The 24,946-nt window shown below is 44.3% G+C and overlaps 1 protein-coding gene across 2 annotated transcripts in view; it reads right to left on the bottom strand.

Annotated features, from left to right (window-relative positions):
• Window positions 1–3,030: 3,030 nt before the first annotated feature.
• The window catches only part of RNPEP (arginyl aminopeptidase), a 239,082-nt gene continuing 217,166 nt past the window's right edge, over window positions 3,031–24,946 (bottom strand). For both annotated transcript variants that reach the window (XM_078644158.1, XM_078644159.1), the window contains exons 10-11: window positions 12,993–13,135; window positions 3,031–3,468 (exon numbers count right to left, since the gene is read on the bottom strand). In XM_078644158.1, coding sequence (XP_078500284.1) covers window positions 3,313–3,468; window positions 12,993–13,135 — 299 coding nt within the window. In that variant the 3' untranslated portion in view covers window positions 3,031–3,312. The remainder of the gene's footprint in view (window positions 3,469–12,992; window positions 13,136–24,946) is intronic.

Raw genomic sequence — 24,946 nt, 5'->3', positions numbered from 1 at the left:
GGACTGACCCGGGTGCTGGTTCCCACACCCGCCCCTGCGGAAGCCACGGCCGCGCTGAGGCTGGGTCTGCACAGGCTTGTTGGAGGAGCGGGCCTGGGTGCCTATGCCCTGGCCACAAAAGGAAGGAAACCCAGGAGTGGCAGGGTTCTTTGTAGAAAGACCCAAAGACTTGCCCATGAGTCCTTAAAGCACTCCAGTGCACGGTCAGCCTTATCGCCAAAGAGGTGAGAGCAATCAAAGGGCATGTCCATGAGGGAGCCCTGGATGTCGGGCAAGAATCCAGTTGAACACAACCAGGTGTGGCGCTTCAACGCCACAGTCGTGGAAATTGCCATGCCCAATGAATCAGCGGTATCCAAACCTCACCTGATGACAAACTTAGCTGCATCCTTACCTTCAGCAATCGCTTCGGAAAGGACAGCCTGGACCTCCTCAGAACACGGAGGCAGGACCTGAGCAACGGCATCCCACACAGCATGGGAGTAATGGCCCAACAAGCAGGTGGTGTTAACCGACCGCAGCCCTAAGCTGGTCGGGGAGAACAACCTCTAACCAGATTGTTCCAGCCTTTTAGAGTCCTTATTCAGTGGAGCCGCGGGAAAGGCACTCTGCGACGTCGAGGCCTGAATGACCAGGCTCTCAGGCGTAGGGTGAGTGGTCAGGAAGGCGGGATCACCAGGCTCCGGGCTAAGACGCCTGGCGACGTTTTTATCCACCAGCGCCCCAGTTGCCGGCCGCAAGCAAGTGCCAGAGAAGACTTTGGTAAGGGCCTCATTTAAAGGGAGCAGCGGCTCAGGCGATGCAGACGCCGGCTGGAGCACCTCCGTAAGGAGGTTGGTATTGAGGGCCACTGTAGGGAGGTAGAGGTAGAGAGTCTCCACAGCCCGATGGAGCACCAGGGTGTAGGAAGCACCCTCCTCCATAGTAGGCTGAGGCGAGGCAAACTCCGGGTCAGAAGAAACATCAAGTTCACCCACGTCTTCCAGGTTGTCCACCCAATCTTGCTCGGAGTCACATTGCCGGGCAAGAGGGTCCTTGGTCCCATCCCAGTCATCATCCGCCTCTAGCGTAGAGGGAGCTGGTCACGGCGCCGGAGAAGGGACAAACGGCGCCGAAAACGGCGCCGGCCGGAGCCACTTCCCAATTCGGATCCCAGGCCGGAACAAAATGGTCCGGGAACCGGGGCAGGGGTGGAATAAACGGCACCCAGTGCGGCGCCAGGGGTGGAGCTGAGGGAGGCGCCGGGGCCGGCAGCGCTGCACCATGTGGCATCAGGGCCGGCAGCGCTGCACCTCTTGGCGCCGGAGCCAGCGGTGTAGGATGTTGTGGTGCCAGGATCTGGACACGGGACAACAGGCCCAAAGGCGCGCCGGTTGGAGCCTGGGGCCTAAAAACGCGGTCCATGGCAGCAAGAAACTCTTGCAACTGTTCGGGAGTCGACAACAGACCTGGGTATGGCGGGTAGGCCGCAAGACTCCCAGGCTCCGGAGGAGCCGCAGTGGCGGAGCCCCTGTCCCCCTCGTCTGCGTCCGAGGAGCGACGGCGGGACGTCGGAGAGCGAACACGCTTCTTCGACTTCTTTTTATGGCGCAGCTTACCGGATTCCGAAGGCGAAGACTTGGAGCCCGAAGAGCAACAACACCGGTCCCGCTCGCGGGTACGGCCCCTGAACCCGGAGCGGCGGTGTGACGAATGCCGAACCTCCAGCAATTTCCGACGCCGCTCCCGCAAGGCTTTCGGGGCCAGGGCTCGACAGTCCCGGCAGACGTGATTTGTCTCCAGGCAGTAGAGGCACACATCGTGGGGGTCCGCCACTGAAAAATGACGGCGGCACGTCCCACAAGACTTAAAGCCGGTCATCCCTACGTGCACTAGGAGAAAAAAGGGGTGCACTAGGAGAAAAAAAGGGGGGAGACAAAAGTCTCAAAAGAGTAGTCAAAAAGGGACTAAGGAACGTGCTCAATCCGGATCTGCGTTTGCTGGCGCGTAAAAAAGAAAGAACTGACGTCAGCGCGCATGGTGGAGCCTAAGTACTCTCCGTGACGTCATCTCAGCGCTTACGACGCCAGTGACGGACGTGGAGCCGCAGGACGCCTCCTACTGATGCGCAGGGGTACTGCTAAGAAAAACTTTCCGGATCCAGTCTGACGCCTGGGGATATTGTAAGGTAAGGAATCTATCACTAAAGTGTCTCTTTCAGATCCTATGATTACTGCAAGTAATATGCTCAGTGACTGATTATTGCCTTGTTCTTGATTCTGTAAAGGGCTCTGATGTCTCCAAGCCTACTAGCGCTACATAAAACCATAAAAAAATAAAAAAAATAATACCTAAATGATTGCAATGTAGTACATTATAATGAAACACACAATGTATCATTTTTTGCGATCAGGCAAGGAAATCCCATCACTTGCAACCAATCACTATCTGTAATATCCTCACTTAGGTCACCAGCCCATCTCTTGCACATGGTTACTATGGAGACCCAAATCATATTTAGCATGATATTATACATTTGTATTACTGCTTTTCAGTGGTTTCCCAATGTCATTATTGTCCGAGGGGGTTAAGTGTGTTTGTGGCATTTTACCAGTAGTCCCCAAAACTATTTAAATAGATCGAGAAGTCCACCAAACAGTAGGAACTGTCCAACTGGTGTGCCTCTGTATGTAGGTGGTCTCTATTTGTCAAGTCTCCAAACATATTGACCCGTTATCCTGCCCGGATGTTTTAAGTCCACCAAAACATCCACCAGCTATGGCAGATAGACTTCTTTTCATGCTTTAGTGGCTAAACCATAGAGAACAAACACACTTAATTTTGTTATAAGATGCAATTAGTCCTAAAGCAACTATCATTGAATTGTAGAGCTTGATCCTTTGTACCCAAAGACAATTCAAATGCATAAGTTATACATTGTTTAATCTACTAAGTATTCATTCCCATCAACTTCATACCATGGCCCAAAGGCCCAGCCTTTGGTGTACATTTTAATAATGTACACGTTATTTACAAAAACAATAACACATATAGGAATTGCAACAGTTTATTGATATACTAAACACCACAATTCTGAACAAATTAAAAGCAACAAGTGTAAGAATATATATTACAAATCATTACAAAAGAGTTAATCAATTTCCATCATATGAAAAAGAAGAAATCAATGTACAAAATGATTGGTTTTAAAGATACAATTGCTTGCAGATGAGACACAGCCCTGGTCAGAGTATTTCCAATACCGGAGCAATCCCTCTTTCCCACAAACAGAAGGGAGTTTCCACTGTGCCAGGCACTCTTTGGCATGGTTACTCAAGATTCAGACGTTAGTATCTTCTTGACATAGTTTTGCACGTTTTCATGTAACTGGGAACAAGTGGTCTTAAAGGTTTCTACTGCAAGTGCGCCCGCCGCTTCTGAGCCATTCTTCATAGCACGATAGATAGGCAGAGTGTACTTCTGTTTTCCCTGCAATATTTAAACACAGGTCTATACTCATGAATTCACAACATACATGAAAATACGATGAAAGTTTAGGAGATGAAACAATGTCCTTTCATAGATTAACATTTCATTTTCATTGACCAAGAATACATGAACCTACATTTTATGTTCTTAGTCATACCAATAATGAATAGAAATTGCCATTCAAACTGAAATATTGAGGTATGAATTTTGACATCAGTAAACTCTGTCACTTACAAACACCTTGCGACAATTGCAAGAGGAGTCAAGTTGGCAACCTAGCGATTAATTAGAGGGAATTTGTCATTTGGTTAATGGGATGACTTCAAGGGTCTCAATTCCAAATTGTGGGAGTAAAATTGGGTAAAACGACTTCAAAATTTTCTATAAGAAAAGAATTCAAGATAATATCAAATGAGAACTCAAATTCACTTATACAGACATCATTATACTGAAGGAAGGCTTTTAATTAAGTACTCAATTTCCAAAGTGTAGTTTGTGGTAAAATATGTTAGCCAGGAAGGTGTTCCTGGATAACACATGTAGTCGCTGGAAAAATTCAAATAGGATGCCCATATGTTAAACTTTTATGACAAACGGGTTTCACATGTAATATCCCTGATATATCTGATAAAGTGTACAACTATGCAAAAAAGTTACATTTTCTTGCTGTCCCACAAGGAGCGCAGCTAGAATACGCACCAATTTGCACAATTTCATCACTTCTTTATCAGTGTAAGTCCATCTTATGTAATTCCAGATGGAATGTTGCCTATAATGATTTTGATTACACGCGTATCTTCTTTAATACATTCTGCCTAAGGCTTTCTGTGTTTTCCATTGCAAAAAAGGGATTGTAATACGTGAACACTATGAGAGATCGCCAGACAAGTTACTACTACTACTACTCATAACCTCACGTTCCTAACCAAACATTAGAATAACTGTTTAGACAAATGTAACTGCATTGGGTTTTGTACGCCTTGTAACCCAATATAGATTTCTTCTCTCAAAGCTGTGCTCTGCTTGGGTCCCAGGAAGGTTCAGCTGCAGGCAAGTATGATCATAGCACAACCATTCACTGTGACATCCACTGGTTACCCATCTGGGTCAGAATCCAATTTAGAATTTATAGCCTTGGTCATAATGTCACCCATGACAATACTCCTCAATATCTAGCGTACACACTTACCATCTCTGGTGGCTCAAGGGATTTCAGAAGTCATACTACGCTTCTCCTACAAAATCGAAATTCTTAACATCAAGAGCAAAAAAACACTCCTCTAGTGCAGTAATCTCAGCCAAGAACTCTTTACACCTCATATTTGTATCCTGACACCAACCACTACCTCCCAGAAATAGCTCAGGCTCACCTCTTCAGACAATTTTGTTACAAAGTTTGCAAATGATCTTTGGCTATATGAGAAGTATTTAACTTCTGAAATGTCATGTAATGTTTACCCAACTTCCCCATCAATATGTAAACCCCGGTACTGTCTGAAATGTCTCAATTTGAAGTGCTATCACATTGATAGGTCCAGGCATGCTCACACCTATAGGTCCAGGCATGCTATATAAATGGTTAAAAGAAATACATAACATTTATACAAAGCAGCTATCACCACCAGCACACCGCTTATCTTGCAGACAAGCTCACCATCTCTAGGGACTCTGTGCTCACCCGCAGCCAGGACACCGTCACAAAGAAGACTAATGAAGGCAGCAGATCTTTTCCATTTATTAACCCAGGTCTTGGAATAAGAGCCCTGAATCAATCGGGACCACCCAAACATGGTTTTAATTTAGGAAAGAGTTGAAGACTCACATTTTAAAGAACACTGAATCACAATGCATTATCACTCACTGTTTCTATGGTCATCTTTGACCCTATACATCGTTCCGCTGCGTTTTGGCTATGTTTGCGCTATAAAAAGAATACATATTTAAGTTACCATTACAACTCTGGCTTAAGTCACAATTCAGGCATGAATAAAGTAATTTTAAGACTTCCTCAAAGGAAGGACTAAAGCAGCTTGGGGTTCACTAGAGGCTGGATCTAAAGTGTCCGGACTGTATGGTAGAAAAGCAAATCATTCAGCACAAGTACCTCAATGAGTCAAAAGGAAGGAAGCAGTGGGTAAAAAATCCAAGCTTTATGTGGTGTAACTAAAGCTAAAGTTTGTGCTGCAGGTCAATACACAACTTTTATAGTAGGCATTTTTAGGTAACCCAAATGATACTAGAACTTTATGTTAGCACATCTAGAGGAAGACTCTGAGCCAAGGACCTTTCCCAGACAGATCAGCTTAACGCTGCTTTGGAACTCATTAAAGACAGCCAGAAAGGTATTCAAGGATGCCAAAGCACAAATGAGCAGAATCCAGCTTGGCCATAACAAGGCACGGACTACAGCAAAATGTAGACAGTGAGACATGTAGCAAAGAACTCATCAGTCTTAATGTAGCAGAGGAAGCTATTTTATATAGTAATTCGTATTGAAATTGCACTCAAAAACAGTCCAAGGATTTGAAAACATTTTTGCCGCAATATGTGAAAAAGTGAAAATGGGGGTTTGGGCTTGAACGTGTAAGGGTTGACAGGTACACATAATGCTTAAGACTAAAAAAACCTCTTTTGCTTTGGAGGCATGCCAAGCTCAATCAACTGAATAACTCATTCAGAAGTCTTTAGCTTATGAATCATTCAGAGAAACGTCAGAAATTTCTAGCAGGTCTTGGTGTTATAAAAATGGTCAACATCATAGCAGACAATGGTCAAGGACCTGCAGCCAGCCACCCCATGAGACCGCATCTATGTGGTACAGCAGCAGATGGGAAGGCCAAACGTGCCTATTGTGGCCCCGACCAAAAGGTCTTCAGTCTGACTTGTGAAAGCATCCAACATCATGCAATACAAAACCTATGTAAGAATACAGTTGTTCTCTTAAAAGTTAACTGCGTCTTGTCCAGAATTAAAATAAATTGGTTAGCTTTTAGGATTTGATTGACTTTAATAAGGAGTGTTACCTATACTGGAAAGCTACAATTTCAAGAATCTTGACCACTAAAATATGCAAGCAAAATCAGTTTTAACAACTAGGTCAGAGAAGAGCGGTGTATAAGGGTTGCCATGGGCCCAAACACAAACAAGGAAAATGGGCCCATAGCCCTTAGATTGCTAGTAAAAGCAGTTAGATCTCGGGTGTCACTCGCCCCTCACACAATTGTGACAAGTGTTACCTACCTGCTGCACTATCGAAAGCTACTCTCCTGGTCTAGGGAGAGTTAAAAAATAAAATGGTACAGCACATGTAATGGTTTGCATCAAGGCAGAAGGAGAGTGAACCGTTAAGAATAAAAGCAATAGGTCTGTTAAACAACCGATGCACAATCTTTTTTTCAGTGTTAGGCCAGCTCTGCAGGCAACAGCGAACTAAGTGAAACAGGATAATCTTTGGAACAAGTAATGTCTCTTAAAACCAAAGAATTAGAACTGTAAGTGTAGTGATACCAAGAACCGCCTCTTTTGACTTTGTGCTCTTTTCAAGTCCTGGTGTACATTTAGAAACATATATATAGTAAGCACATAAATAACACAATAAATGGTGTGTGTGCAGTCAGCTCTGTGACTTTATATATAAAAAAAAATAGGTCTTTTAAACACTACATTTCAATAGTCTAGTAAAATGTGGTAGGTATCATTGAAATGAGGCTTCTTTGTTGGAACTTACAGTCCAAAAATAATGCACAGGCTATAATAGTCCTGAGAAACACAATCACGTTTTAGAGCTAAGCGCTTTGAGTCAGACTGTTAAGAGTAGTTCAGAGTATTATGCATTTGTAATTGTCTCTTAGGTTGCCAGCAGTGGCGACAACAGTCTCGGTATGCCAGAGGCACTCCACACTTGAAGATAAGGTGCACAAGGATCCTACACCAGATAGTGGAAGTTCATGGTCTGGGCAAATGCTTGCAGGACACTAGTCGCCTTTGCAGAGACTGGGCTCAGAAAGGTCTTGTGGGCTGGGAGTTAGTCCTGTCAGCCTTAGGATGGTCTTGCTCCAAACTTTTTTGACTCCCTCCTCCATTTTTGCCTATCTCGTTTTTACCGTCCTTGGGACTCTGCACACTTGACCACTGCTAATTAGTGCTAAGGTGAACGTGCTCACTCCTTACAACATGATAATATTGGCTTAATTTTAAATTAAATTTTACAGAGTTCTATATAGCGCAAATTTGACCCGAATCGGGGATCAGAGCGCTTTACATAGCACCAGTTGCATTACATGATCTCAAATTAGCACATTTAATTTACTTGTAAGCCTCTAGTGTAGTGCACTACCTGCGCCAAGGGTATGTAAATTAAATGCTACTAGAGGCCTGCAGCACTGATTGAGCCACCCACTTAAGTAGCACTTTAAACATTGCAGCCTGTGTTTGTGCAGTTTTAAACTGCTTTTTTGCCCTGGAAAAGTAAACCTTTTGCCAGACCCACACCTTCATTTTTAATGTCCAGGCCCTGGACAATCCAGAGGGCAGGTAGCAATTTCCCCATGTCCTCTCCTCTATTTTCAGGCAAGGACCGCAAAACAAGGAGTGGACTGTTCCTTTAAGAAATGCGTGGACTGGAACCCTTTGTCCGGTCACGTTAATGGCTCAGGTGATCAAATAGCCCTGAAAACGGAAGAGGCGAGAAGAAATCGGGGTCCGTGTCGAGAGAGAGAAACGACAGGCTGGGACCAGGAGGAAGAAGACCAGGGCGTACGAACTTTCCTCATCGCACCACGGAATCCGGGAGGGACGGATATCAGAGACGAGGAAGAAGGAACATCCGGGAAGCCGCCTCGAGAAACCGGCAGTGTCTAAGAAGCCAAGAGGGAGCCCATTCGGCATCGCAGAAAAGCCAGCCACGTTCCAGGAGGGACGTGGCTAGACAAGGTACGGGGCCAGTTTGGGTCTCTCTGGGGCACGGAGCTTAGAGCTCCCTCGGGGCAGCCAGGTGGAGGGAGTTAGATACGCGCTATACACCTCTTACCTAATGACACATGATTCACCTTCTCTGCATAAGTAAGAAGGCACTGGTGGTGGAATAGGGTGTCTTCTCCCTTCACTCCTCGCCCTGTGAGCATATTTTAGGTCAGAACCTCACCCTCATGTTTTTTTGTTGTTTTCTTTTGCTTACGTTTTGCCTTGAATACTGGGAGCCCTGGTGAAACGAATGACATCCGAACCAAGTAGAAGCGCTCGAAGTCCTCCGCACACACTCTCTGATGGAAGAGAGAAGGTGGTAATCAACCCCTCCCCATTAACCACGGGAAGTCTTGAACTGTTTAAAGTCAATCCAATTCCTTGTATTGAAAATAAAACACCTTTTCACCTAATCAGTGTCCCTGTCTGCTTCTCCACTGCGCCACAGACATGTACTTTTAAGTTTTACATGTCTTGGTGAAGAAAAACACATTCATTTGTCACTACTGCAAGGCCTATCTCTCCCACAGACTGACTTTGGAGTTACCTTATTACATTTAATAAGCTGTAATTTCCCAATGGGAGCAGGTACCAGTTCATGTTTGGTGTCTTTCTACTGTGAGTAAAAAAATCTTGACTCATGGTGAAGTTGGATTTTAAATTTAAATTTTGAAAATTGCACTTTTATTAAGTTGGTATTTTCCTGCTTTGGCCCTTTAGTGCCTGTAGCTTGTATCTGGGTCATGTGCCTTGGCATAACTGACAGTTGAGCTTTGTGTGTACCTCCTAGACAGCCACACACAATAGGGAGCTTTAGTGTGCCTTCACTGACAGTTGGGCACATCCGCACTTACACTTAAATAAGCTGTGTCCTGTCTACACACAAAGGGCTTCATACCCCGTGTAGTTAGTCTAGAGGCAGGATAGTGAAGGCAGGAAGTCGGGGGACTTCCACGGGAAACCTCTAGAAACATCTTCTCAAATTCAAAGACACAAATACTCTACCTCAGACACCAACTCTTCACTACACTTCTGGACCTGTGGATATTCTGCCAGGAAGGACTGCTGTACTGATGAAAGGAATGACACTCTGCTGGATTGCCGTCCTGCCTTGGTGACCTGCTGCTCTCTTGCTTGGGGCAGAAGAACTGAGCCTGCTTCACTTGAACCCAGAAAGACTCCAAGGGCTAGTTGGCGGGCCTCCTGATCTGAAGCCTCAGGACAAAGGCTTTCAACAGCTGTGCACCTGCACCTAGACTCTGCCATCTGGGAGTCTACCCTGCCAAGTGATCCCACGGCAGTCTTGGAACCTTGGACGTGAGCCTAAGATACTATGCTAGTCTCTGTGGATCCAGCGGAACCAACATATCCGCGCAATCCAGAGCAGAACTGATGCATCGCTGCTGCGTGGTGGATCGTAAATGCGGCATCACAGTTCATCACAGCCTCAGAACCACCACTGCACGAATTATCCTAGGCACCGGCCTTCGCGTCTCATCAACAACAGCCTCGATGACAATGCCGGACCCTGCATCACAGTCTTGCACGCAAATCATGTTAGTAAATGTGGTTCCCACAGAAAGGATTTGAATAATCATAACCTGCTGTCACTGTACTAGACACTCACATTTTTATTGGAATATACTAATTAAAAGAAGATGAATGACAGCCATCTGAGATCTAACTTGTTTAGGCTTGAGTGTAGGACCCTGCCCTTCTATTGGGACAGGAGGCCCTCCCAAAGAAGCAGCCGGACTAGAGAGCAGTTGCTAAAGGCCAGACGTTCCAAGTAATATACTCGCCTGGCTCAATCCAGTACCACTAGGATGACCTGGGCCAATTAGTTCTTGATCTTCTTCAGAACTTTGGTCAGGAGATGTAGGAGAAGGCATACAGGCGTTCCAAGCTCAAGTCAAACCGAAAAACATCTCAGAGTGAGAACTGCCACAGGAAACATTTGGACACTGTGCATTCTCTACAGTGGCGAAAAGAACAAGCCAGGGTTCTTTCCACTTCTGGATGATGCCCTGCGCCACTACTATTCGTGATCTGCTAGGCAATGCTGGCTGAGTTCGTACACCCTGGATTTAAAAGATCCTGCCATGCAATACAACAAGGGAGATGTCCTGTGCGACTCAACCAGTTCCGAGGCACAGTCCCTCTTGGCATAGGGCCCACAACCCTATTTGCCTTGCTTTGTTGTAGTACCACCTTCAGTGGTGGTTTCCATTACAACCTGTACCCGTTCATCCTTGCTGAATCGGAGGAATGCCTAGTGGCAAGAGAATTGCCCACAACTCCAACAGATTGATGTGAAGTCAGGTTTCCGTTGGAGAAGAATCATCTGATCACCAGTTCTCTGAGATTATATCAATGATGCATCCATCACAACTGTTAGTTCTGCATGGGATTGGGGTCTGCCACTGATCCAGTAGCAGCCCAGTAGTCAACACTGCAGGTCTTTTGCAGTCTCTGACGACACATGGATGAAATCTGATTTTTCTCAGTACAGAGACCACTGAGACTTCAGATCTTACTGCAGAGCCCGCAAATGCATCCTGGCGTGATCCATAAGTAGGATTCAGGATGCCAAGAATATCTACCTTGAAAGACTTTGGAGGTCTGTTGCTGCAGAGTCTGTTGTTGCTGCTGCTGGATGTCCCTTCAAAAGCTTCTAAAGAGGCAATATTGTTGGGGAAACTGCTGTACGGGTAGTGCAGGGCCTAGAGCGCACACTGTTTCCTCGTTTTCTCTGAAGCACTCTAGTGCAAGTCTGCCTGGTCTTCAAAGCGACAGGTGTGGTCAAATGACATGTCCATCAATGATGCCTGTAGATCGTATCCATACATGGTGCCGAAGCTCAACACTGTTACAAACTGCTCTACTCTGAGAGCTGGTAGTGTCCAGGTCCAATTGCATCATGTACTCTGCCACGTCCAGCAATCCTGAAGTACCTGTTGAAGGTTGTCATGAAGATCATCTGTAACTGCAGGCACATTGCCTTTACCATGTCCCACAAAGCACGTGGGTGTATTCAAAAGGTGAGGAATCTGTTAGCAGAAGCATCCAGCAGAACTTGCTAATTATCACCTGCAGGTCTTGCAACAGAATGCAAAATTTCCTATGTACTGTTAGGAAGCATTTAATTCTACCAAGGTTACAGAGGCGAGGTGTTGCTGCTGTTGGATGCCCCTTCAGAAGCTTCGAAGGAGTCAACATTGTTGGGGAAACTGCTGTACGGGTGGTATGCGGCCAAGAGTGCACACAGTTTCCTTGCTTTCTTTGAAGCACTCTAGTGCGAGTCTGCCTGGTCCCCGAAGCGACGGGTGCTTTCAAATGACATGTCCATCAATGATGCCTGGACATCAATTGAGAAGCCTTTAGATCGTATCCATACATGGTGCCGAAGCTCAACGCTGGTACCAACTGCTCTACTTAGAGAGTTGGTAGTGTCCAGGTCCAATCGCATCATGTACTCCGCCAAGTCCTAGTCATCCTGATGTACCTGTTGAAGGTTGACATGAAGATCATCTGTAACTGCAGGCACATTATTGGTTACCATGTCCCACAAAGCATGTGGGTGTATTCAAAAGGTGAGGAATCTGTGAGTAGAAGTATCCAGCAAAGGAATGGAAAATCTCCTAGTTACTGTTAGGAAGCATACAATTCTACCAAGGTTACAGAGGCGAGGATAATCCCGCCCTGTGATTTTAATGTAGCCATCCCAGTAAGGGTCAAAGACTTGACCATATGCATAAAGTAAGTGGGTCCGACTAGAACTACATAGAACTTGTCTTTTATTAGATGGGGAACAGAAGCAAGAAAAATTAATGGGACTTTCTTAACAGTGGCTAAGACTTCACACAAAGAAAGAAGAGGTCCTTCTTCTTCTGAGGGCTTCTGTAGAGGAAGATCAACATCTGATTTTGTAATGTAACTCCATGGGTGTGATGGTTCTTTAGTTTTACCGGATAACAGTGTGAATGTTCAGTAAAGTTCTATTTCAGTGGTGACTTTATTTGGCTGCTGAGGAAAATAATAGAAGTGATAAAGTTTAAACCTAGTCTTCGTGGCCTTAAAAGATCTGAAAAGTTCTTTCACTCTAGCTAGGAAATTTTACTTAGTGCTTTACTATAATATTAACAGATGGGAGAGAGTGGAAAACCTATAATCTCCAGATTGATGCCACAAAACACCACAACATTTAATATGTTTCTTCCATGATTCCAGAAAATCAAGTTAAAACAATGTCAATAATATTACAGAAGAATAGAAAATAAATGGAGATAAAAAGAACCATGAATACAAAAAAAATAGGAACATTAACAGAATGGATGTTTTAAAAAGATGGATTAGTCTAAGGAAATGGACTAGTTTTCAGACAAAGTAATGCTCTCACTATCACAGTCCAACATGGACAGAAAAAAGTTTTATTTTTCATAGTTTTAGGTGACTAGGACTGCACTAAAACTGCTGGTTCAGCTACGAGTTTCTTATTCCCTCACAACCAGAATCCTTTTCTACTATTTTCTTGCCAGTAGGTGTAAAAAACTTTCACAAACCTGGCTGTGCAGAAAGTCCTTCACTTTGCCGAAATGTGCCTCGTAGTTGTTCTTCAGAACGAGCTGGCACCATCTGAGACGAAGTTCAGCATTTTTGGCTTTTGAAATCCTTTGGTAAGCTTCACCTAATTCCACTATATTCCCTTCAAAAACATAAAACAGTTTTGTTTACATTCATTCACTCATTTTAATACAATCTTATTTAACCCCTCTGGTGCCAAGGACGGCCCGCTTACACCATCCACACTACATTTGTAGTGTAGAGGGCCTCAACGGGTCATCGTGGGAGGGGCTGAAGTCACACATTTCACCAGAATGCACCAGGAGAAATAGGCGAGTCAGCTTCACACATGTCTGCCCTCAGTGGGCACCACCAAGGTTGAGGGAGGCATCGCTATTAGGTAGAGGTAAATTATCAAATTATTAACAAGATCTATGCAGAAAATTAGGGTTGACAAAGACGTGATAGATTAGATTGCAACACTGCACTAAAGTAAAGTATGTCATCATTTGGTAGACAACAGATAACGGGGTAGGGGGTGAGAGGAATCTAGGATGGTCTGGACCTAGGTCTGGATACAAGGACCCCATATATCCTTGAAGGTCGATACTTGGTAGTTCAACTTGCAAATTAGGCCATTGTGCCATTTGCCTCATGGCTTCTGACCATTCCTTAAAAGTCGGGATATAAGAGGATTATCAGTCTAAAGAAACCTACTTTACCCACTGCCAAAGGTGAATATAGCGAACGCTTTTTGTGGTTTGTGCGCCCGACCTGGTCACCAGTATTGTGCAGGAGGGCCAGTTCTGGGAAGGAAATACATTGTAAATCGCTCAGTGACCATAGCTTAGCCCAAAAAAGTCAGAGAAAGGCTGTGGTGATGACCCGGCCTATAGAATAAGAGCCTTGTCCTGGTCTTAACACCTCCGGCATTATGATGTGTGAGATAGGTTTGCTCTGTATAGTTTCTCAGGCCACCATTAACAGTCATATACGACTTTGAAGGAGCTAATTGTCAGGCAAGGTTCTCTGAGGCTATTTTTATGGTTACATGGAAACTCCACCCATTCTTCTTCTGAATATTGCTTTGTATGTTTCCTGTTCCATTTGTACCTCAGGGCTTTAGTGGTGAACTTAGAGTAGAGGCTGTCTATTAATGTGTTGTATAGGCCAGAGATTAGCTTCTTGTAGCTATCCGACTTGTAGAGATATAAATTCAGAGCAGATGCTTGCAGACTAAGGATTCACAGGCCCAAAGCCTTGGTCAGACGAGAATGCAACTGTATGAAACATCATTGCTGGTCCTAATGTCTGGATCGTCGAGAACTATTTTAGGGAGATTTTCTCTACTAGATGCTCCAGAGTATGTGCCCTGTATTTTTTACATTTAGTCAAACTGACCCGGTGTCTGCCAATCTTCAAACCGGTGTTGGAGTAGATATGGGTTTGAAGGTTCCATTTGCCATGTTGATCTTATACTTATGGCACTGCATACAAGATTTGATGGAAGCTGTTATCACTGGGTTAGGCTGTCCATCTATTGATGTTCAGCTAGCAAATAGTCTTTTGGGGCGTTTCACAGCAAACTGAAAGTATCTTTCAATTATGACCCAGTCAGCGGTTTCCAGTCTGGGGCAGAAGTGAGGAGCAAGTTTGCGATAAGTGTTGAGCAATTCTATAGACATCATTTTTGGTGAGCAACAAATTCCCGACATGGTGGCAGCATTAGCCTATAAGAATCGGGTCTAGATGAAAGTTTTGATTTTATTGTCGATGGAGCTCAAGAGAGGTAGATGGGGAAAGTGGGAGCATACCACAATACAGCTATATCTTGGGGTGACTACCAATTTGATGATTTGTATTTTATCCCAAAGGGAAAGTTGGAGCTTGTCACATCGCTGGAAGTCTCTGCATTTGATCCAACTGCTCGAGGTTGTTTTATCATTGACAGAATATTTCTGTTTACCAGAACTTCTAGATGTTGCAGTTTTGAGGACTTCCAGCAGAAACAGTGACTTCCCACTGACACCAACATAGTGTACTTGGCCACTGTAAGTGCCTAGTTTGTTATTACAGTATGTGTTTTATATCCTGATAAAGTGGAGGAGGACATCTTAGACATGTGGACATGGATACATGACCTTCACTATGATAAGGGGTTCTTCATATAGCATAATCCTCAGTTAGCTTGCAAATTTGTCAATGCCTTCGATCTGAGGTGTTGAACGTATGTCTATGGCCAGTGGTTTCAATCCAATTAAAAATAGTAATGGTGAGGTTTCCCTGTAGATATTTATTTTGTTGGACAGAAAGTGATTACATACGTTCAAGGCAGTGGGGCTTTTGTAGAGCCACTTTTGTCATCATTATGAATTTAGGACAGATGCCCTTTCTGGATATAGTCCAAAATAATACCCCCTCCATTTGATTAAAGGCATTCTTTGCATCAAGAGAGGGGGCCACTTTCTCAACTGTATTATTCCTCCATTGCTATAGTAGGTGCTTAAAAGTACACAGGTGGCAGCAGAAGGAATGACCATGCACAAAGCCTACTTGTTTTTTGTGACTCGGTATGGGAATTACTTTGAGACACGAGAGGGCCTTAACCAAGATTTTCACGTCATTATTATTAAGTTATATAGAATGGGAATTCCTGCTCTCTAGAGAATATTTAACCATTTGGTGATTAAGGAGTTCACTGCTCTGCTAAACTCAGTTGGCAGACCAGCTAATTCCACTGCATCTCTGAATACCAAGTATGGGGATTGAGACAGAAGCCATGATTTTATAAAAACCTAGGGGAACTTTGTCTTCTCCATGGGCTTTACTGGTTGGCATAGATTTGAGGTGTTCTGGAATAGGCATGTGAAGGTCATCCAATACAGAATATAGCAATCGGAAGATGTGCATGGTAGTTATGAAGCTATCCTCTCTGGTGTTGTCAAATGAAACTTCCAATGTTTAGTAGGAGGTTCAGAACTCCACTGTTGTGTTGAGGGTAGTGTTAGTAGGGCTTTGTCGCTGCTATTATGTGAAAGTTTGTAAAGCTTTGGCAACATAAAAGAACGTTTCCCAACGCTAGCTCAATTGCGGAATGGGCCACTCTAGAGTACAGAGTAATAAGGGAATCAAATAAAAAGAATCCGGAGATGGAAACAACCAGGTTTTTAAACGTTTCCGAAACACAGGGTGTAAGTCACATTCTCTCAGTGTTGCAGGCAGGTCGTTTCATAGTCTTGGTCCAAGGTAGGAGAATGATCGGCCTCCTTGGAAGGATTTCCTAATTCTGGGAATTATGGCCAGCCTCAAATGCTAGAGTGCAATGGGTGCGAGGGAGCATACCGACACCATTGAGATAAGATTAAGAGGTCTGGTATTTTATAGGCATTTGTGCAAATAGCACAACGTGTTAAACTGCACACATTGACCAATGGGTAGCCAGTGAAGATTCCTTAACAGATTGGCTGTAGATTATGTCTTGGGGGTTGGGTGTTGAAGCATTGAGATGTGCAGCAGCATTTTGCACAATCTAGAGGTGTTTCAGTAGTGATTTGGCCACCCCCAGGTACAAGACTTTCCCATAGTCCAACCTAGAAATAACTAGGGACTGGAGTATGGTTCTCTAAGCAGAGGTGGGGTGGGGGGACAGAAAAAGGATCTTCCGGAGCCACTTCAGTATGCTACCTTGTTAATCTGTGGACTCATCGTGAGTTTGTAATCCAACTAGACTTCCAAGTTCTTTAACACTTGCACAGGGTTAGGGGGATTTTCATTAGCCACAGGCTAAGTAGGAGCCCCAAGAGGTGGGGGTGGGGGTTACCCACCAACAAGACCGCCGTCTTGTCTACGTTTAACTTTAGGCACTTAGCACACATCCATGTTGAAACTTGGCTGAGACAAGGATGCAAGGCCATCATATTCTGGTTGTCCTTGAATGACAGAGATACCACAATTTGTGTATCATCTGCATAAGAAAAGAGTGTGAGGCCACCATTTTATTTCAAGATCAGAGGCTCCTATTATGCTTCTCTGATCTGGCTTTATATGAATAACAGCAGTCAAGAAACACAAAGAATTACACATCCCATAAGGCTTGGAGACAACCAGCCAATGGGAAAACAAAAAATTGCTATTCAGTAACAATTGCAGTACAGAACCCACCATAATCCTCAGCTTGACTGCAAACAGTCCTCTTTTCATGTGCAAAAAATTAATAGTAAACATTGAATAACAGAAACATGGAAACTACAATAGAAAGAGCCAAAAGAAATGTTAACAGATATTGGCAAATGTATATAACTCTGGGTCCCAGGAAAGTGAGAGTGGGAGGCGAAGAACTAGGAACATCCTGAAAATCCCAGGCAGGTGAATCTTGAATAGAAGAACAATTGCCAGTAGCAAAATCCTTAGGAGGAAGAAGACGGAAGATCAGCGACGCATAATACTCGCCTCCATGTCTTTAATAAAATTAAGACTTTCCTTCATAACTTACTAGGAAAATCTACATTTGTCAACCTATATGTCAATGGTCTGACATATAGGTTAAAGAGCAGAGGACTTAAAGTGGATACCTGAGGCACGCCAGAGACTAAGAGATGAGGTTTTCACCTATGTTGTTTAGTGTGCACCAGAAAGGTGCAATCAGAGCGTGTTGTGAATAGTGTTGAATGCTGCACTGAGATCTAACAAAATAAGTTTGCAGCTCCACGCTCATTCAACTGATGCCTCAAGAGCTCCATGGCACCAAGAAGCACCAATTCAGTGCTATGACTGTGAAGGCTGGAGCAAGTCTAAGTTCTATGTGTCTTTTAAGTTGTTGATTTACATGTTTGTCTAACACCTTGGCAAGAGAGGGCATCAAAGATAAGCGTATAGTTAGACTGTGTGAGGGAGTCCATGTTAGGTATTTTTAGTTGAGGGTTGACCAAAGTAGTTTTCCAGATTTTCGAAACCACATCCTCCTCCATTGACCAAATTAATGGCTGGGTGGTCTGCTCCACAACCGAGGGGGAAAGCTTCCCAAGTACATCTGGGGGACAGGGAACCAACAGGGATCCTGATTTAATAGACACAAGATTGCCCTAACGCTTGGCACATCCAAGGGCTGGAACACATGCAGCACACAATCTACCGTATGGACACTTGTTTGAGCATTAGCCTCATCTGTGCTGGAGTAGGCGGCTGGAGTAGGCGGCCTGAATATGTGCCACTTTTTAAATAAAAATGTAGCAATTTACACAGACTGTATTTGAGAAAGAAGGGTAACTGCTGCAATGCTGGTCGGGTCAGAACAGGCTCTAACTAACATAAAAGAGTGCTGGGGCAGTTTTGAGTAGCAGTAATTTTGCAAGCATAAAACATGGCTCGGTCCTCACAACAGGTTTTACGATAAGGTTTTAGGAAGGTTTTATCTTCATTGTTATAAGCTTTACACCACACCCTCTCTAGATGTTTGCACAATTTTTTCCTTTTATTTGGAGAATCATTATACCAAGGAGCCGTGGGAAGGGCTCTGTGGTGCTTTTTAGTGGTAATAGGTATTAAAGTGTACAATGAGGACCTATTGCAATTATCAATCGTGGATGTATCTTGCACCACTGAGTTGCATAGCAAAACGGATTAGCCTCTAGAGTAGCATCCAACAAAGGGTCATCCAATTTTGCCTAGAGGAGACAGAATATGTTTATCATCTCTTTGAGTCTATTAAAAATAAACAGGGAACTGCAAAATGGTCTGACCATACCAATGGTAGAAGCAGGTATTTCTATGCATTTCTCAAATCTGTGAATACTGGATCCAGCAGATGTCCAGCTTTGTGAGCGGGGGAATTATTGATCAGCTGAATGTTCAAGGCCAGAAAGTACTACAAGATTTGTCCTCCAGATGGATAAAGAGATCTCCGAAAATGGTGAAATTAGCATGTTTAGGAATAACTGGAGCAAGACAATCAATAATGTTAGTACACCAATTACCAACAGTACTGGGGGACGGTAAGGAAAATGCTACTTACCAGTATGTATCTGTTCTTGGCATGTAGAGCTGAAGAGTCTCACACTGAACAATAAATCGCCACCTGGTGTTGGGCTCGGATGAAAGCATGTTGTTGTCATCTTGGAAGAAGTCTTTGTAGTCACGAGATAGGGAACTCCTCCCTTGGACGATAGTGCGCATGGGCATTGACTCCATTCTTAGATTGGTTTTACCCATGATGGAAAATGATTGAGTTAGTAGAAAGAAAAAGGGATGTCCATGCATGTATATCTAAGTAAGATAGAACTGGAACAGATACAGGTAGTGGGGAGGCGGGTGGGCGTGTGAGACTCTGCAGCTCTACATGCCAAGAGCAGATGTATACTGGTAAGTAGCATTTTCAGTTCGAGGCATATGAGCTGCAGATCTCACACTGAGCATTGATTATACAACAGTGTCTCCCCTAGCGGTGGTCACCTGTGTCTCTTGCAGTAGTTTGAAAGAGTTTGGAGGACAGCTTGGCTTACAGCAGCTTGCTGCTTGGCTTGCACATCAACACAATAGTGTTTAGTGAAGGTATGTGTTGTAGACCATGTTGCTGCCTTGCAGATGTTTTCTAGGGGAATGTTCCCTAAGAAAGCCATAGAGGCTCCTAGTTTGCGTGTGGAGTGCACTCTAAGAGGAATTTTTAATGAATGTTTTGCTTTTTGATAGCATATTTGTATGCATTTTACAATCCACCTTGCAATTCCAGCTTTAGAAATGGGGTTGCCTTTATCTGGTGGAGAGAAAGCTACAAACAATTGTTTTGGGAAAGGATTTTGTCCCATCAATGTAATAGAGAAGGGCTCTTTTCACGTCTAGGGTGTGTAGACCTCTTTCTGCTACAGAGTCTGGGTTTTGAAAAAACACTGGTAACTCTACTGATTGGTTTAGATGAAAAGGAGTAATCACTTTAGGTAGGAATTTGGGATTTGTTCTTAGGACCACTTTGTTACGGTGTAATTGTAAAAAAGGTTCTTCTATAGTGAAAGCTTGAATCTGACTTACTCTCCTAAGAGAGGTAATAGCAATAAGGAAAGCTGTTTTCCATGTGAGGAATTGCAGTTCACATTTATGTAAAGTTTCAAAAGGGGGTCCCATGAGCCTGGTAAGAACAATATTTAGGTTCCACTCTGGAGAGGGTGGTAACCTAGGAGGAATGATTCTTTTTAATCCTTCCATAAATGCTTTAATTGCAGGCACTCTAAATAATGACAGATGTTGTCCTGGAGAAGATAGACCAGTGCCTGAACTTAGAATTAACTATTACCAAATATACTAAGGCAAAAAGGGGCCCTCTTTACTTTGCTTTTGTGGATCTATTTGCGGCCTATGATTGTGTTATTCACAATAAACTTTGGCCGATTTTAGAGAAGATGGGAATGGAATTACCCTCAATCTCCTTAATGAGAGAATTCTATATTGGGGCCAGGGCCAGGGTGAGATTTGGCATAGGGGGCGAATGCACGGATTCATTTGTTGTTGGAAGAGGGGTAAGGCAGGGTTGTGTCCTGGCGCCCTTACTATTCACCTTGTATATTAACAACCTGGACCTGGTGTTGAGAGAGGAGTGCCAGGACCTCCCGGGGGTAGGGAAGCGTCCACTCCCTGTGCTCATGTATGCTGACGAGGCAGTGCTTATGGGCCGCACCCAAAATACTCTCCAGAAGGTTATATATAGATTTACAAATTTCATGTCCAATCTGGGTCTCTCTGTGAACCCATCTAAAACATTTATTTTAAAATGTGGCACAGGAAACAACAAGTGCCGCTGTTTCTTTTTAGAGAAGAATCATTTAACATGTGACAATACTTTCTCATATTTGGGGGTCTTATTTGATCGTACTGGATCATGGAAACAGGCTGTTAATCAAAGGAGACTGTTATTTTCAAAGGCACTAGCAGCCTTGACCAACTTCGGTAGAAAATTGGGTAGACACGCCCCCCCAGAACTACTTCACATTTCAATAGCTATTTACGGTGCGGGCATCTGGGGACACGCAGATGTGACATCTTTACAGAGGGTTGATAACAGATTTTTAAGACATCTGCTTGCCGTCCCAGCTAGCGTCCCTACTTTTAATTGTCATTTAGAACTGGGTTTACTGTATTTAGAGGATGTCATCGTCATTCAACCAATTCTTATTTGGCACCACATTTGGACTACTGAGCAAACTATCTTAAATCGACAAATGATTAGCGATTGTCGTGGGCTAGATGGGGTTTCACAAATAGGGTGGCTCAAGTATGTCAAGGAATTCCTGTGCAAATTCGGCCATCAAGAATATTTTAATAACCCCACTATTTTAACTAAAATTGAGAGGAAGGTTTTTAAACTCAGTTGCTTACAATACCTTGAAAACATTAGATTAAATACAGAGATAAAAAAAATTCAGTTTCCGCCCACTAAAATATTCTGACTACTTTCAAGATACAGCCGTATTTAACCTATGTAATCTCTGATTTTAAAAGATTTTTATTAACATGTTTCAGGATGGGCATTGTCCACAGGTTACTTAGTTTTCCAGTAATTAATGATTGGACTAGGCAGCTGCCTAATTGCCCATGTGACGATTTATCTACACAATCCACCATACATGTTTTATTCTTTTGGAAATTTTATATAGTCCAAAGGAAAAGATGGTTATTCCTGGTTCTTAGAGCACTTGGTTTGAGACAATGTCAACCATATTTTATAGTTGTGCAATCTCTGGGGGAAGAACTTGTCACTTTATCCATTACATTATTTTTAAAGGCTGTTTTTAATTGCAGACAGACTGTTATCATGTAAGAATTTGTACTGTATTACTAATTTTTTCTTTTATATGTGCTTTCATGATTATTTTCTTAATCGAATAAAGCTTATTTGATGACGATGATGACAGATGTCGGTTTTGTAGGTACGCAGCAATGGCTGCAAGATGTAGTCGTATAGATGAATATGCTACATTACATCTTTGTAAGTGTAGAAGGTAGCAGATGATATTTTGGATTGAAGCATCCAGGGGATCAATCTGATTATTGGTGCAGTAAATGGCAAATTGTTTCCATTTTGCAGCATAGCATGCCTAGTAGTAGGTCTTCTGGCTTCCTTAATGATATTTATACAGTCTGGTGGTAGGTTAAGGTAACCAAACTCTAAGACTTCAGGAGCCAGATCGCAAGATTGCGTTGACTTGGATCTGGATGTCTGATGTCTCCACGGTTCTGCGTAAGCATGGATGGGGTTAGACACAGTCACTGGTGTGGAACTAGAGAGAGTTCTAGCAACGTTGTGAACCATGGTTGGCGGGCCCATGTGGGAGCTACTAAGATCATTTTGAGAGACTGATGTCTTAGCTTGCGCACTACTAGTTGTATTAGTGGGAGTGGCGGAAAAGCGTACGCAAATCTGCCTGATCAGTTCATCCATATCGCATTGCCCTTGGACAGCGGGTGTGGAAAACTGGCGGCGAAGGTTAGGCATTTTACGTTTTCTTGTGTGGCGAACAGATCTATGTCTGAGTGACCCCACTTGCGAAAGAATGGTAAAAGAACTTGCATATGTAGTTCCCATTTGTGTATCTGTTGTGTTTGTCGACTTAACAGATCTGCAATCTGATTGTGAACCCCTGGAAGGTGTTCTGCTAGCAGATATAGGTTTTGTGGAATGGGCCACCTACAAATGTTCTGTGCAAGCTGGGACAGTTGCAGAGAATGTGTGCCTCCTTGTTTTTGAATGTAGTACATGGCTGTCATGTTGTCCGTCTGGATCAGGACAGCTTTGTTCTGTACATGTACTTAGAAGGACTTGAGTGCTATGAATATTGCTAGTAGCTCCAGGTGATTGATGTGGAGCACTTTTTGTTGAGTGGTCCATCTTCCCAGAGTTGTATGGTGTAGGAGATTGGCTCCCCATCCCGTCAGGGATGCGTCTGTTGTAAGTACTATCTGTGGAACAGGGTTGAGGAACTGCCGCCCTCTGGACAAGTTTTTGGTGTTCCACCACTGCAGAGAGCGATGTATGTGGCTGTCCACCAACACCAGGTCTGTAAGTTGTCCTTGAGCCTGGTTCCACTGATGTGCTAGACATTCTTGCAATGGGCGCATTTGCAGTCTTGCATATGGTACAATATAAATGCAAGATGCCATCATGCCTATTAGTTGCATGAACACTCTGGCCGAGAGAGAGTGCTAGTCTTGAAACCTTGCGACTAAGGCTTGAATGCTCTGTATCCTGGCTGGACTGGGATAAGCTAGAGCTGTAGACGTGTTTATTGTAGCCCCTAGGTATTGATGTACATGAGAGGGCTGGAGATGCGACTTGGTGTAGTTGATTGTAAATCCCACGTTGTGCAATGTTTGAATTGTTTGAGATGTTGAGATGTGTGTTGGACACACTGATGGAATGACTTGCCTTTTATGAGCCAATCGTCTAGGTATGGGAAGACATGGATGTGTTGCCTTCTGAGATGTGCTGCTACTACTACTGCTAGGCACTTTGTAAACACTCTTGGTGCAGTTGTGACCCCGAATGGAAGGACTTTGAACTGATAGTGTTGTCCTTCTAGTACAAATCTTAGATACTTCCTGTGAGAAGGATGTATGGGAATGTGGAAGTAGGCTTCTTTGAGATCTAGTGCAGTAAGGAAGTCGCCTTGTTGTAACAATGGTAGCACTTGTTGTAGAGTGATCATATAGAAATTATCTGAGTGTATATACATGTTGAGGGGCTTGAGGTCGAGAATTGGTCTTAGTGTCCCGTCCTTCTTGGGTATTAGGAAATAGAACGTGTAAACCCCTGTCCCTTGATGTTGTAATGAAACTATTTCTATTGTGTCCTTTTGAAGCAATGATAGAACCTCTTGTTTGAGCAGCGCAAGATGTTCTGTAGACATTGGACGCTGTCTGGGTGGTATGTGTGGAAGGGTAGCTGTAAGTTCTAGGCAGTAGCCATACTGGATAATCGGTCTTATCCACTTGTCTGTTGTAATGGAGTTCCAGACAGGTAGGAACTGTGTTAGTCTCCGCCCTACAGGAGTGGAATGCTGTTGGGGGAGCGGAAGGAAGTCACTGTTTAGTGGTGGGAGAGGTCGATTGTTGTTATTACCTCGGTCTCTCCCCTTGTTGTTGTTGCCTCTGTAGCCTCCTCTACAATATCCCCTATTGGAGGATGTTTGCGTATTGTTTTTAAAGGAAGCTGAATTGTCTGCTCCAGCTTGTTTGGAGCCTCCTCTATAGAAGGAGCAACGAAAGCCTCTTGTTTGTGTGGACTGCAAAGCTCCCATAGCTGAACCAAGATGGCCGCCTGGTAGGAGCTGCCTGAAGGAGCTCCCCGTGCTTGGGATCCCTTAACCGGGTATATCCCTGTTAGCGGCAGCCAGCGATCGTCTCTGGTATAAGAGTAACAGGAGCAACACCCGAGAGTAACTGGATGAGCTAACCCCTACCCCGTCGATCACCGTTGTGACCGGCCAGCACCTTAGTAGAGGAGTCCCTGCAGCGACGAAGAGCCGAGAAAGTCTTGGGACGCGGATCATCGCTGTGACTGGCCCGCACCACAGAAGAGGAGCTCAAGCGGCATCGGAGGGCTGAGAGAGGCTCGGGACGTGGGAGTTGCCACACCGAAAACCTCAACAGCCGGCACCGGGACCAAAGCAGAACGAGCACCGGACCCCTCCCCCACTCCCGAACAAAGGCAGATGCTGGCCGCTACTCGGGGACCGAAGGGGGCAGAGGCAACAACAACGGACCACCCTCGCAGCACCGGGACCAAAGCGGAACGAGCACCGGACCCCTCCCCCCACTCCCGAACAAGGGCAGATGCTGGCCGCTACTCGGGGACCGAAGGGGGTCGAGGCAACAACAACGGACCACCCTCGCAGCGCCGGGACCTAAGCGGAATGAGCACCGGACCACTCCCCCCCACTCCCGAACAAAGGCAGATGCTGGCCGCTACTCG

This window comes from Lissotriton helveticus, chromosome 5_1 (genome assembly GCF_964261635.1).
Source record: "Lissotriton helveticus chromosome 5_1, aLisHel1.1, whole genome shotgun sequence".
Taxonomy (NCBI): domain Eukaryota; kingdom Metazoa; phylum Chordata; class Amphibia; order Caudata; family Salamandridae; genus Lissotriton; species Lissotriton helveticus.
This window is presented reverse-complemented; position numbering and strand designations above follow the sequence as displayed.